The sequence below is a fragment of the Parus major genome, chromosome 20, assembly GCF_001522545.3.
Source record: "Parus major isolate Abel chromosome 20, Parus_major1.1, whole genome shotgun sequence".
Lineage (NCBI taxonomy): Eukaryota > Metazoa > Chordata > Aves > Passeriformes > Paridae > Parus > Parus major.
Genome location: NC_031788.1, coordinates 6,929,967 through 6,942,941, shown reverse-complemented (window position 1 = coordinate 6,942,941; position 12,975 = coordinate 6,929,967). Strand labels below are relative to the sequence as shown.

Sequence of the window (12,975 nt, the reverse complement as noted above, 5' to 3'; positions counted from 1 at the left end):
CGGGATAAATGGGACGGGCGGTGGGGCCGGACAGCGGGTGGTGAGGGGCAGCTCCCCCGGCATCCGGACCGCGACAAGGAGCGATATCGGCACCGCCAGCGGGAGCGGGACAGGTACCGGGACGCGCACCGGCGGCAGCAGCGGGAGCGGGACAGGTACCGGTACCGGGACGCGCACCCGCAGCGCCCAGCGCGGCACCATGGCCGAAGGTAGGAGTGCGGAGAGAAGCCCGCAGGTGCCGGGCTCGGTCCGGCCGTGGGAAGCCCCGAGCGGCCGCAGCCCCGCCCCGGTGTCCCCGCACCGCTCTCTGCTCGCCAGGGCTGCAGCCGGCCCCTGACCCCCAGCCGAAATCAAGGGCGATGGGAGAGGGAAGGAATAACGCGGGACGGCGGTAACAGCCTAGCAGGCTCCGTGCGGGGAACACGCCGGTCTGGGAAAGTCTGGAGGCTCTTCCCTCCCTCCCTCCCTCCCTCCCGACTCTGCTCGGGCCCGGGTGTCGCCAGTACCGTAGAATGAAGTTTGGTGCTATTTAAAGCTTTCCCGGTAGAGGAGGGTGGACAGCTGGGTCGGGAGCCTGTGCCCACGTCCTGACAGGGTGAGGGGACTTCAGGAGGCTGAGGCAGAAAAAGAGCTTCTGGGCTTCGGGAATGCTGCGTGCTTGGCTCTTCAGGGTGGAGACACCCCCCACCTCCCGCACAGCTGCCCCCAAAGTCCCAGGAAATGGGTCTGTGTGATCCCCACGGGCACGCAGCCCTCTGGGTGAGACGGCATCACTGCTCCGCTGTGCCAGTGCCGCAGGCTGTCCTGGCTCCCAGCACTGCTGTAGCAATACCAACACAGGTCTCTCGGGTCACACGCTCACACAGACACGTAGCTGAGCCACAGAGAGTCACAGAATTCACTAGGCTGGAAAAGACCTATGAGAGCATCAAGTTCAACCTATGACCTAAGGCCACCTTATCAACTAGAGCCTGGCACTAAGTGCTGCATCCAATCTTTTTTTAAATACCTCCAGGGACAGTGACTCCACCATCTCCCTGGGCAGCCCATTCTAAAGCCCAATCACCCTTTCTGTGAAGAAATTTTTCCTAATGTCCAGCCTAAGTTTCCCCTGGCACAGCTTAACACTGCTACCACTTGCAGCACCGCAGCCCCCTTCCCACCCATCTCTTGGCACCCACTGGTTTGGATAGAGACACCTGTGCTTTGCTGAGGATGAGAACCCCAGGGAGACTGGAACAAGGAGGAGCCCCGATCCTGTTCTCTGAGCAGGATCCTGTTCTCTCTCTTTCTATTGTTGCCAAGTTTGGCTCCATGTCAGCTGTGAGATTCCACTTGTACAGTCAGTGTTCCGTAGCACAGGGCTGTGCTGCTCACAGAAGTGGAGGCAGGGAGGGAAAGGGCTTGTCTGTGCTGTCTGCACTTCTCAGTTCCCATGGACTGGCTGTGGGGAACTGCCCTTAGGTATGGACCGTTCAAGCAGCTCTCACATTGTGGTGGGGACAGTGACACTGAGCCCATACTGCAGAGTCACCTTGTCCAGAGAGCCAGGAGCAGTGTTTTCATTTAGCTCTGGGAACAGTGAGCTCCTGGGCTGCTGTTTCCATTTGGTACTGGTCCAAGGAGGGCTTGGTGACCACCAGAGCTGGTACTGGGAAGAGCATGGCCAAGGAAGGCCATGGCATGGGGCGGATCTACCCAGTCCCTCACTGGCACTGAGCTTGCTGTGTGCTCTCCTGCTCAGAATGCTTTTGCTTATTCTGGTGATTAATACGTCACTGCAGAGAAGTCAGGGACCAGTGGCCCCAAGTGATGATGAACGATGTCTCATCACTCCAGCACAGTGCCCAGGGTGGCAGGGACATGGTTGCTGGCATACAGCCCTGCCTGGGCTGCAAGCAGAGCAAAGCAGCCTGCATGTCTGGGGCATCAGACACCCTTTGCCACCAAATTTATGCTTGCTCTCACCAATTTGTCAGCAGCCACAGCACAGTGAAGCTGCTGGAGGCCCGGCTGAGGCACAGGAACATCCTGGACATTGCTGGGTTCACTCAGCAGCACATGCTGGGGGTGGGGGCACACCAACAGCAGCCCCAGTGAAAGGTCCTCTGAGAGCAGAGCCGAGCTCTGGGCTTTGCTCCAGTGCCAGGTGCTGTGAGACAGGCCTGGCACAGCTCTGGCAGCACATGGGATACCACGGAGGCAGCTCCACGGCACAGCGTAGAGCTGAATCAGGAGGGCAAAAACTCGCTGTGAGCTTGACTGCCAAAGCTGTGCCACTCACAGCACACAATGGGAGCCCTCAGAGTGCTCCTGGAAGGATGCTTGGAGTCTGGCACAGTCACTGTGCCCTCCTGGAGAGATGCTCTGCCCAGCACATCTGGGAGCACTGGGCAGTGTGGGTGGGGGAGGCTCAGACCCCTCACCAAGGTCCCAACTCAGGGCTCAGGATGGGTTACAGCCACTCCTCCTTCCCGAGCCTCGGGGTCCCAGAGCTGTACCTGCCACTGCCTTTGCAGATCTGGTGCTGGAGACGTGGGACCTGCAGTGTGGCCGCAATGGGCAGGAGCACCGCACGGCGGACATGGGCTGTGAGCAGCTGGTGGTGCGCCGGGGACAGCCCTTCACCATCACCCTGCGCTTCTCAGGCCGCGGCTACGAGGAGGGCGTGGATAAACTCTCCTTCAACGTGGAGACAGGTGAGTGTCGCTGCTTTTGTGTCTGGAGAGAGGGCTATGGAGGTGTCACCACCCTCTGCCCTGTGCTCCCAGGGGGGCTGTGCCACGGCACCTGCCCCATGTCACACAGCCCTTGTTCCGCACCCAGCAGAGGCTGGTGCTCTGCACAGCTTTTATATCACAAGAAAAAACAGTAGGAACTCAATGAAAGCAGAAGAGAAGTGATAAAGAAATAAAACCAAAAGTCACCAGCATCATCATCTGCTCCCCCTCATCTTCCTCCCAGGGCTGAGCCAGACTAAGGGCATGCCAGAGCTGCCAGCTCACCAGCAAGTACCTTGGCTGTGGCCAGGATCCTGCCCAACCCTCCTGCCCCTCTGAGAAACACCAGCACAGTGAAATTTTCAGGCAGAGGTATCACAGCATTTCTTCTGATGGGCTTTACACCAGCCCTGCTGCCTCTCAGACATCCCCGGAATGGGGTTTGCTCAGGAAACCCAAACCCTGGAGAAAGGAAATGCTCCCACAGAGCCCCCCCAGCACAACTCCTCAGCCGGGCCAGGGCTGGGCTGCTGCTCTCACAACCAGGGCTGGGAGCAGCCGCCGGGCAGGGGCTCGGCCCCGCCAGCTCACAGCAAAGGGAGAGGAAACTATTTCTCAGGCAGGAGTTATTTTGGGGATGAAGCACCATGCTGAGTCAACCCGGCCAGAATTCAAAGTAAAACTGCACCCAAGTTTCCTCGCAGAGTAAAGATCTCCTTTTTCCATCCCAAAAGCTCTGATGACAAAACAAAACCCAGCACGTCCCAGCTTCACCCTAAACCAGCAGCTCCCTCCGTGCCCTAGCAGCCCCGCGGGCTTTTCTGGCCAGGAAAGTCCCGGGCTGGTTTTGCAGGGGAAGTAGCCACAGGCACAGCCTCCCAGGCCAAGGCACAGGCTGGCAGAGGCTCCTCTGAGCTGCAGCCCAGCCCCAGCGTTGCAGAAAGAGGGCAAAGGTGCTCTGGTGCTCGCAGAAACACGTGGCAGTGCCACCCCAGCAGCAGCGGCCCCAGCACATTCCTCACTGGGGCCGCAGCTGGCAAGGCAAGGACTGCCAGACCTGTCCCTCCGTCCTGGCGTGGAGGGACACCGAGGTCGTGCCGCCTCCCACAAGAAAGAGGGAAGGAAGAATAGAGTGAAAATAGAGCTGTGTTTTTGCAGTAGCCGTGTTGTCAGAGCCCCGGTCGGGTGCCGGAGTCCAGGGGGATGTTGTGGGCTGTGGAGGAGGAGGAGGAGGAGGCAGGCTCTCGTGTCTGCCCAGCCTACAGCATCTCCGGGCTGGCTCTTGCCCAAGGGACACAGTGAACTCAGCCCAGCCTCTCCGAGAGGAGAAACTGTGTCACTTCCATGAGTTCACGAGTATTTTTGGTGACTGGCCTGTGGGCGAGGGCTGTGCTCCGGCGGGGAGAGGGGACAGCAGTGGCACCACTGCCTCGGCTGCCGGCCAGGCACTGCACGGCCAGGGAGCCGCGGGGCCGGGCTGGGCGTCACCGCTCCGGGAGCCGCTCTGGAGCTGGCTCGGTGCAGGTGGCTTGGCCGTGGCTGCGGCTTGCAGGGGCCAGCAAGGATCACACTGTCCCAGGCTCGGCGCTTTGGCCACTGAGGTCATCCCTAACCCTGGGGTGGGTGTTTGCAGAAACGCCTGAGGCTGCACACACGGACTGGGGCAGCCGGTGATGGGTCTGGGGCTCATGGCCGGGCTCTGCCAGCCCCCGTGCCGTGGGTGCAGGGACTCAGCAGCGCAGCTCGGAGGAGAGGTAAGAGCGGGTGCATCTGAGAACAGAGACCTGGCCCTGTATGAGCACCAGGCAAGCACCCCTGTGCTCTGCTGGTCCCCCACAGGGCGAGCCTGTCCCTTCCCAAACAGTGAGAGACGTGCCTGAGCTCCTCTCAGCTGTGCTACCTTGTGCCCTCAGTACCTGACAGCTACATGGTGAATGTTCCCAGACTGTGACAGCCAAGATCCGGGCAGCTGCCGCAGAGCAGGGGGGCTTGGAGCAGGTCCCTTGGTGCAGCCTCCATGGCCTGGGGCTCCCAGGGGCTCTGGAGCTCTGGGAGAACTGACCTACCCCTTCTTTACAGGGCCCTGCCCCAGTGAGACATCAGGAACCAGCTCCCACTTTGTCCTGACTGACTGCCCAGAGGAATCGTGCTGGAGCGCCGTGATCCAGCAGCAGGATGGGGAGTCCCTGTCTGTCTCACTCTGCTCCCCACCCAACGCTCGCATTGGCCGCTACAGCATGACCCTGGAGACCTGCACTGACTACCAGGGCTCCAGCTACCAAATCGGGGACTTTGTCCTGCTCTTCAACCCCTGGCACCCAGGTGAGGCTTTCACCTCTCTGAGTCCAGGGATTCCAAGGCTCAGGCAAACACAAGATGCTCCCCAGGACCTCCCCCACAGGTCTCATCCCAGTGCAGATCCCAGGTGTCCCAAGCCCTGGTCTGAACACAGGTTTAAGCAGAAAGCCTCACTTCGCTTCCATCTCCACATAATCCCTGCAGTAGGTCAGGGCCAAGAGCACCATCCCTGCCCTACAACACACACAGCCCCTCTGCCACCACCCCAAACACCCAATGGGCTGTCCAGGCTGTGCCCGTGGGAGCTCACCACTGTGGTGCTGGTGTGAAGCCCTGGGCAGTCCCTGGCACCAGCTCCTGGCCAGGCAGGGGACAGGGGGAAAGCATCTAAATGTCCCTAATTGCCTCCAGTTGTCCCTAATTGCCCCCACCAGGCCCATTCTCACCCATCCTCACACAGGCACCCAACTGTGGAGTCTGTGACATGGATATCACTGTCCTGGTGAAATTCGGGCAGCCAGACCCAGAGGGGAGGTTCAATTCAGTGCTGTAAGGTTCAACAGCCCTGGAATTTTCATCTCTCCATGTCCTCCCCTGCTCCTGGACCGGCTGGTTTCCGGGATCTCGAACATCCCATGCTGGATCTGCAGAGATAAGAGGCCATAGGAAGCTCTGCTCAACCATGGCTGTGCTGAGCACTGAGGGTGGACGTGTGGGGTTTCCTTCTGCAAACATTTCCAGTAAATGTTGATTTCGACAGCAGTAGTTGCTGTTAGTGAAATGGCTTTGGCTGTGCTGAGCCAGCACACCCACTCCCACTGCTCACTGCACCCCCAGGGAGGTCTCCCCTCCTGAGAAGAGATCCATCTCCATTAAATGAAAGGGAGGAAAGACAAAGACATGAGAAAGAATGAAAAGCAAACCGCAAACCCGCTGAAATTTTCCCATCAGTTTAAATCAACCTGGGCTGAAATTCCCCAGCAGCTGTTTACGGCATGAGCAGTCCCAGCCCCTGGTGCCTCATTTCCCACTGGATCCATCCACAGGGAGGGGGTGAGGAAGCTGGTTGTGCAGGGCAGAGCCCTGTCCCCATCACTTGTTGTCCCCACAGAGGACACGGTTTTCTTGCGTGACGAGAATGAGCGACACGAGTACGTCCTGTCCCAGCACGGGCTTATCTACCAGGGCACCTGCGATTACATCTTCTCCATCCCCTGGAACTTTGGCCAGGTGAGTGGGCAAGAACCCTTGGGACCTCTGGCTGACCCAGGCTATGTAGTTGTGGTGCTGCACGACACAGGGACTGGTGCCGTGTGTGTGCCCCTCACAAACATGCACCCCAACGCTGTCAGCACCTTGGAGTTCAGCCATGGGTCAAAGAAACCGGAATCTCGTTTCCAAGGGGGAATGTGCTGACTTCAAAGCACGGCAAAGCAAGGGGAGCGTTCCTCCATGGCTTCTGGGGGCCCCATGGCCATGTGTCCCTAATCTGGGTGGCCCTGCTGTGCCAGGAGCCTGATAACACATTCCTGGGCACTGTGCCAGGGGTGCCGATAAGGCAGTGCTCACACCCGAGCTGCACCCCCGGGGCACAGGGTTCAGCCGAGCTCCCTGAGCAAAGGGCTGGGGGCCCACAGCAGTGGGGGTGCCCATGACCTCCACAGGATCCGCGCCTCAATTCAAGGAAGGGCTGTGACTCAGCCGTGATGGGAAGTAGATTTTCCCAGAGGTCTGGTCCATGCCCTGACCCCTGTGCGGTGGCAGGAAACCAGACCCAGCCTCAGTATGAAGGCAGGAGGTCACCCACAGGCTTCACAGGCTGAGTGGGGACAGTGGGGACGTCACTCAGCGGATGCTGGCTGGGGAGGGGACCCTGAGGAGGTGTGACCCCCTGTACCCAGCAGTTCTGCTGGCAGGGACATCACAGCGAGCCAGAGAGGGAGGACGGAGGTGGCAGAGCCCCTGTGGGGACTTCACACAACATTTTCTCCCTGCTCTCTGCCAGTTCGAGGATGACATCTTGGCCATCTGCCTCAACATGCTGGACATAAACCCCAAACACCTGCGGGATCAGAACCGGGATTGCTCCCGCCGCAATGACCCCGTGTACATTGGCAGGGTGGTGAGCGCCATGGTGAGTGCAGCAGGGTGTCCCCAGCACCCCACATTCCCTGGGGTGCAAACACCCCCCAGCTACAGCTGTGGCAGGCAACATCTGCCACCCCCCCTCCCGTTACACCATTGTCCTTCTCTGGGGTGTTTGCTCTCTCTCCTCCATCCTTTCCCTGCTACTGCTCCTGTATGTACAAGAGCTTTTTTAGAGGAAACAAATAGCAGGGATGGGCATAGACCATTCCAGGAGCAGCTTTGGGATAATCACTCCCAAATTCCCAGGCAGGAGGATGTGTTTCTAAAATTCATCCCTAATTAGCACCATGTCCACCTGCATCCCAGTGAGCTCTTGTATGGATACAGAATATTAATGTGGGTGACAGCTCGTGTGAATGGGGCAAAGACTCTTTCCCTCCCTCCCCAGCCTGTTCCTGCCCCTCCATCCTTCCCTTTTCTCCTGCCACAGGTGAACTGTAATGATGAGGACCGAGGGGTGCTGTTTGGGCGGTGGGATGACCGCTACGAGGACGGGATGAGCCCCATGGCCTGGATTGGGAGTGTGGATATTCTCAAGAGGTGGAAGAAGTTTGGGTGCCAGCCAGTCAAGTATGGCCAGTGCTGGGTCTTTGCTGCTGTGGCTTGCACTGGTGAGAGCAGATGCCTTTGGTCTCCCCACCTCCCACCCTGGCCCCCACCCTCCATCCACTCCCAGTGCTGCATTCAGAGGGAAGAGCTGCAATCAGCCTGCAAGGATTCCTTTGCAATTAGCTTTCTATTACTCTAGTTTGTCAGGAAATAGATGGAAAAAAATGATAGAAAAGGGCTCTGGTTTTTCAATCAGCACTGCCTTCCCAGCCAGGCAGCGAGGGAGGAACTGAGGCAGGCTGGGATGAGGGAAGTGGCTTTAAGGCCAAGTTTACAATAAAGTCACGAATCCACTAAGATTAAAATAATGTCATGGCCACCAGGGCAATCAGACTGGGAAAAAAGAAGAGAACAATTCCAGACTTACTGCTGCTGGGAAACACTCACATATGCTCATGCAGCATCGCCCCAAGAACAACGCTGCCTGTGAGAGCATTGATGTGTCACAGACAGACGAGACCCTTTTTAGAGGAGAGAAATAGCAGAAAACTAAAGTGGATTTTCAGCGACTTGCAGAGGTTTATAGCCTTCCTTTGAAGCACTGTAACTACCTCCCTGCTCCCTGGGGAGCTCCCTGCACAGTAAAAGACAGCTGGGAGATGAAATCCGGGGTTCAGCACGGCTGCCCACACTCTACCCCCAAAGCTCTCACAGATGCTTTTTGTGCCTTTTTGTGCTGCGATATCAAACCTGTCAGGCTGTCAGAGCCAGGTGCCACCCAGCTTGCCTGTGCACCGTGGCTGCTCCTGGGGATCAGTCCCCAGGCACCCCTTTCACAGGCAGAGGGAAGGGCAGGAGCTGTTCAAACCTGGAGCTCCACGGGACAGGAGCTGTGCGGCCCTGGGGCTCTGTGGGATGGGAGCAGTGCAAACCTGGGCCCCCATCTCACCCTGCCCTGCTCCCCACAGTCATGAGGTGCCTGGGAATCCCCAGCCGGGTGGTGACCAATTACAACTCAGCCCACGACACAAACGCCAACCTGACCATCGACCGCTACATCAACGAGAAGGGGGAGCAGGAGAGGTACTCCTGGGACAAGATCTGGTGAGCAGGACCTGGCCTGCCCAGCCCTGGGCTGCTTCTGCCCCTTCCCCAGAGCCTGGCAGGTGCTGGGGGAGGATCAGACTTCTACATGCTGGTTTCCCTTGCAGGAACTTCCACTGCTGGGTGGAGTCGTGGATGGCCCGCCCAGACCTGGCAGCTGGCTATGATGGGTGGCAGGTGCTGGACCCCACGCCTCAGGAGAAGAGCGAAGGTACAACGTGCTCCACACGGAAGCTCCATCCACCTCACACCCTGACACGGCTGGGTCTCCCCACCACAGCCACCCCTCGTGGCTGAACCCTGGAGTGGTGACAGTGGCTTTACTCCGTGCAGGAGTTTACTGCTGCGGGCCAGCCCCCGTCAAAGCCATCAAAGAGGGCGACATGCTGCTCAAGTACGACATCCCCTTCATCTTCGCGGAGGTGAACGCCGACGTGGTGTACTGGGTGGTGCAGGGCGACGGGATGCAGAAGCAGAGCATCCGATCCTCAGATGTGGGGAAGAACATCAGCACCAAGAGCGTAGGCAGGGACAGCCGGGAGGACATCACCCACAACTACAAATACCCGGAGGGTATGGGGCATTTCAGGGGCAGAGATGTCCAGGGATGGATGTTGCTGCTGGGAAACAACTGCAGCAGGAGGGCTCCAGGGCTCAGGGCAGAACAGCCCAGACCAGGCCCTCCCCCTACTCCAGGGAATCACAGGAATTTTGTGCACCGCAGGGTCTGAGGAGGAGCGGGCAGTGTTTGAGAAGGCAGAGCATCAGAAGAAGTCCATCGGGGAGGATGATGAGGGGCTGCACCTCAGGATCAAGGTGTCAGAGGGTGCAAACAAGGGCAGCGACTTCGATGTCTTTGCCGTCATCAACAACAACACAGACGAGGAGCGTGTCTGCAGGGTGACGCTGTGTGCCCGTGTCACCAGCCACAACGGCACCCTCGGGCCCCAGTGCGGCCTCACGGACCCAGCTGACATCGACATCGAGCCCAGGGCAGGTAAGAGACCCACTGATGGAGAAGGAGATGCTTCACCAGGGCTGGGGTCAAGCCAGCCTGTGTGCAGCTGCTCCATAGACAATGCCACTTTGGGGCATCCTTCTTACTTAAATACCACTGTGGGTTTGTGACAATCAGAATCTTTGTGAGAGGATGAGGAAATTGCTCAGGCAGAGGCTAGAAATGCATTTGGAGCTGGACAAGCCACTGCTGCTGCAGCTGTTATGCAAAGGGAGTGAGCTGGGTACACCCAGGTTGCCATCCCTAGGCGCCCCAGGCGCTCTGTGGCACTTCTCTGCATCCCTCCTGCTTTCCCTCGGTCTTTGGGCCAGACTGGGCTCTCTGGTGGGATCTTCCCACACCAGGGAGAGTGGAACTGGCCCAGCTCAGCTCTGAGTGCGTGGTCCCAGGCTGGAGAAAGTGAGAAGCACTGAGTTTCCTGGCCAGCAACACTGAAGCTCTCAGTGGCTCCTTGGGTGGGCTGCACGGCTCCCGAACCTCCCTCGCCCTTGTCACACGTGAACATCATCATCTGGTCATTAAACACGAGTTTGGGTTTACGTGAGCTTGCAGAGACCCTTCAGTGTTTGGAAAGGCCACTCATCTGCTGTCCTGGAACAGCCAAATGTTTACTCTACACCAAGCCCTGCTTCTCACCAGCCCTCTTGCAAACGCAGCGCTCGGCGCTCTGCCAGGTGTTCAGCTGCTTTACAGGAATGAGGAATGTGCTGGCTCTTGCCACCATGGAGGGGAGAGGGATGTACCTCTGCTCATGCTGGTAGAAACACCAGCAGATACCTGGAGCCTTTTGCAGGGCTAGATAGGAGAGTGGGGACATGAACTCACCCTGCTAGAGGAGCCCTGGGGCCTTTGGGGTACTTAACATTCCTGTGCAAAAGTTAATCCAACACCATTTTTTCTGACATATTAGCTATGGGTTTCTGAAACTTCTACCCTCAGCTCCTGCCTCAGAATATAGACCCCAGGACTTCCCAGTCTGCATTCTTTAGGGCACCCCAGCACTTTGTGCCAGTGTGGGAAGCCAGGCTTGTTCCTCTCTCCACAGTCTCAGCTGATGCTACAGCACTTCAAATCTTGCCTCATGAATGTCAGGCTCCATTTCTCATGGTCACAGCCACTCTGGGCTCCTTGTTCCAGGCAGTTCTGCAGCTGCTTGGTTTCAGCCTCCTTCCCTGTCCTTCCCCCTGGACAGCCCCATCCCTGAAGGACTTTCAGATAAACAACGCTGAGGGCTGAGTGAGGGCAGCTGCCAGGGACCAGGCTGCCTCCCAGTGCCCGCATTGGCTGCCAGGGGCTGGCACTCCAGACTCCTGCTGCAGGCATGACCCTGGAGTCTTGCCCTAGGACATGGCTCCTTCCCATCCCCACACCCTGAACATCTCCTCTGGCACTCAGTATTGGAATACCAGCCCTGCAGGAACCCCAGATCCCCCGTCCTTGCACCTGGAGAAGCTCCTGGGGAGCCCAAACCATGCCAGCAGCAGCTGGGTGTCAGTGCAGGACTGTGGGTTCTGGGCTGGAGATGCCATGGGTGCTGACCCCTCTCTGCTTCCCCTTCCAGAGAAGAGGGTGCCCCTGAGCATCCTGTACGAAGAGTACAGGGACAAACTGACCCAGGACAACCTCATCAAGGTGGTGGCTCTCCTGAAAGATCACCAGACTGGTGACATCATTGTTGCTGTCAGGGACATTTATGTTGAGAATCCACCGATCAAGATCAGGGTAAGGGTCCAGTGTCCCATCCCAGGCAGGTTTGAGGGGAATGAGTTGCTGTGATCATCTGGGGTTACCCCTGGGGCTTGGGCAGCAGGTCCTGCTTCACTGAGCAGGGCTGCATCCCCTGGAACCTGCATCCCTAAGGTTCTGCCTCCGCCTCAGGGCAGGGGGAGCACCATGCTCCCAGGATCCGTGGTGCCTGGGGTCCAATGTCTCCTACTTGCAGATTTTAGGAGAGCCAATGCAGAATCGGAAGCTGGTGGCAGAGATCAGCCTGGTGAACCCCCTCTCAGTGCCCCTGAACGGCTGCGTGTTCGTGGTGGAGGGCACCGGCCTCACCGAGGGGCAGTTGCTCAAGGAGCTGTAAGAGCTTTTCCCCTTCACCTGGCTGGGATGTTGGGAGGGGTGTGGGGGTGGATTTCTGTGTGTGGAGCCCCCAGGGAGGGCAGTCATGGGGCACAGCAGGAGCCAGGTATGCTGGTCCCTGTGGACTCAGAGTAATCCCTGCCCTACACCTTGCCACCCTACAGAGGTCCTTGCTTGCCCAAGTCCCAGCACTGTCCTGCGGCACCATGGTGACAAGGGAGGGTGACCAGGGGCTCTGAGGGTGACGGGCCACAATAACTCCCTGCCCTCCCACAGTGAGGAGCCGGTGGAGCCGCAGGCAGAGGCCAAATTCCGGATGGACCTGATGCCGCGGCTGTCAGGGCTACAGAAGCTGATGGTGGACTTTGAGAGCGACCAGCTGACGGGGGTCAAGGGCTACCGCAACGTCATCATCGCACCCCAGCCCATGTGAGCAGCTACCGTGGCTCCCCAGCTGCAGAAACCCTGCCTCGCTGGCCCCCCACCCGCTTTAGCCCAAGGTGGTCCCAGAAGGGTGACAGCCAGAGCCCAGCCTGACCCCGACATGGCAGCACTGATGCCACACTCCTCCTCAGGGGCACAGACAGGATAAAGGGGCTGGTGAGGTCTGGGGGCTGCTGTGGCAGCCGCTCACTTCACTGCTGTTCTCTCACCCTGTGGGGTGGAAACATCCCTGTCCTGCCTGTCCCCAGCACTGGGCACACCAGGACCCCCGTGCCAGCCCCCTCCTCTGTGCAGTGCTGGCAGCCCCGGCCCACAAAGCCCATTTCCATAGAGGCAGCAGCAGAACGACCCCTCCAGCCCCTGCTGTCACCATCCTCTGACTGCAGCTCCATAGAGAGAGATTTTATACTGTGAGCACAAAGCTGTCTATGCACCATATACCTATAAAACAAATCTATAAATACATACTGCAAATAACCTGCTTGGGTACAGCCAGGCATAGCTTTGATAACCATCCTGGCACTGCAGACACTGCAGGGAGGGATGGGACCTTACCTTGATATAAATCAACTATGCAAACACTGAATAAAAACTTTATTTTTCACTTTAAAA

General features: G+C 58.4%; 1 protein-coding gene across 1 annotated transcript; it reads left to right on the top strand.

Annotated features, from left to right (window-relative positions):
* The first annotated feature begins 25 nt into the window (after positions 1 to 25).
* Positions 26 to 12,975, top strand: TGM2 (transglutaminase 2). Its single transcript, XM_015647641.3, has 13 exons — positions 26 to 209; positions 2,520 to 2,699; positions 4,800 to 5,042; positions 6,130 to 6,248; positions 7,024 to 7,152; positions 7,597 to 7,777; positions 8,684 to 8,819; positions 8,927 to 9,030; positions 9,153 to 9,392; positions 9,544 to 9,816; positions 11,399 to 11,559; positions 11,780 to 11,916; positions 12,196 to 12,975. The coding sequence occupies exons 1-13, from the start codon at positions 200 to 202 to the stop codon at positions 12,350 to 12,352; spliced, it is 2,070 nt and encodes a 689-aa protein (XP_015503127.1). The 5' UTR covers positions 26 to 199; the 3' UTR covers positions 12,353 to 12,975.

Bases quoted from the DNA above. Each gene is read 5' to 3' on its own strand.
- TGM2 (XM_015647641.3), top strand. The intron at 8,820-8,926 runs GTGAGCAGGACC...TTTCCCTTGCAG, and splicing joins TACTCCTGGGACAAGATCTG to GAACTTCCACTGCTGGGTGG. The intron at 11,560-11,779 runs GTAAGGGTCCAG...TCCTACTTGCAG, and splicing joins ATCCACCGATCAAGATCAGG to ATTTTAGGAGAGCCAATGCA.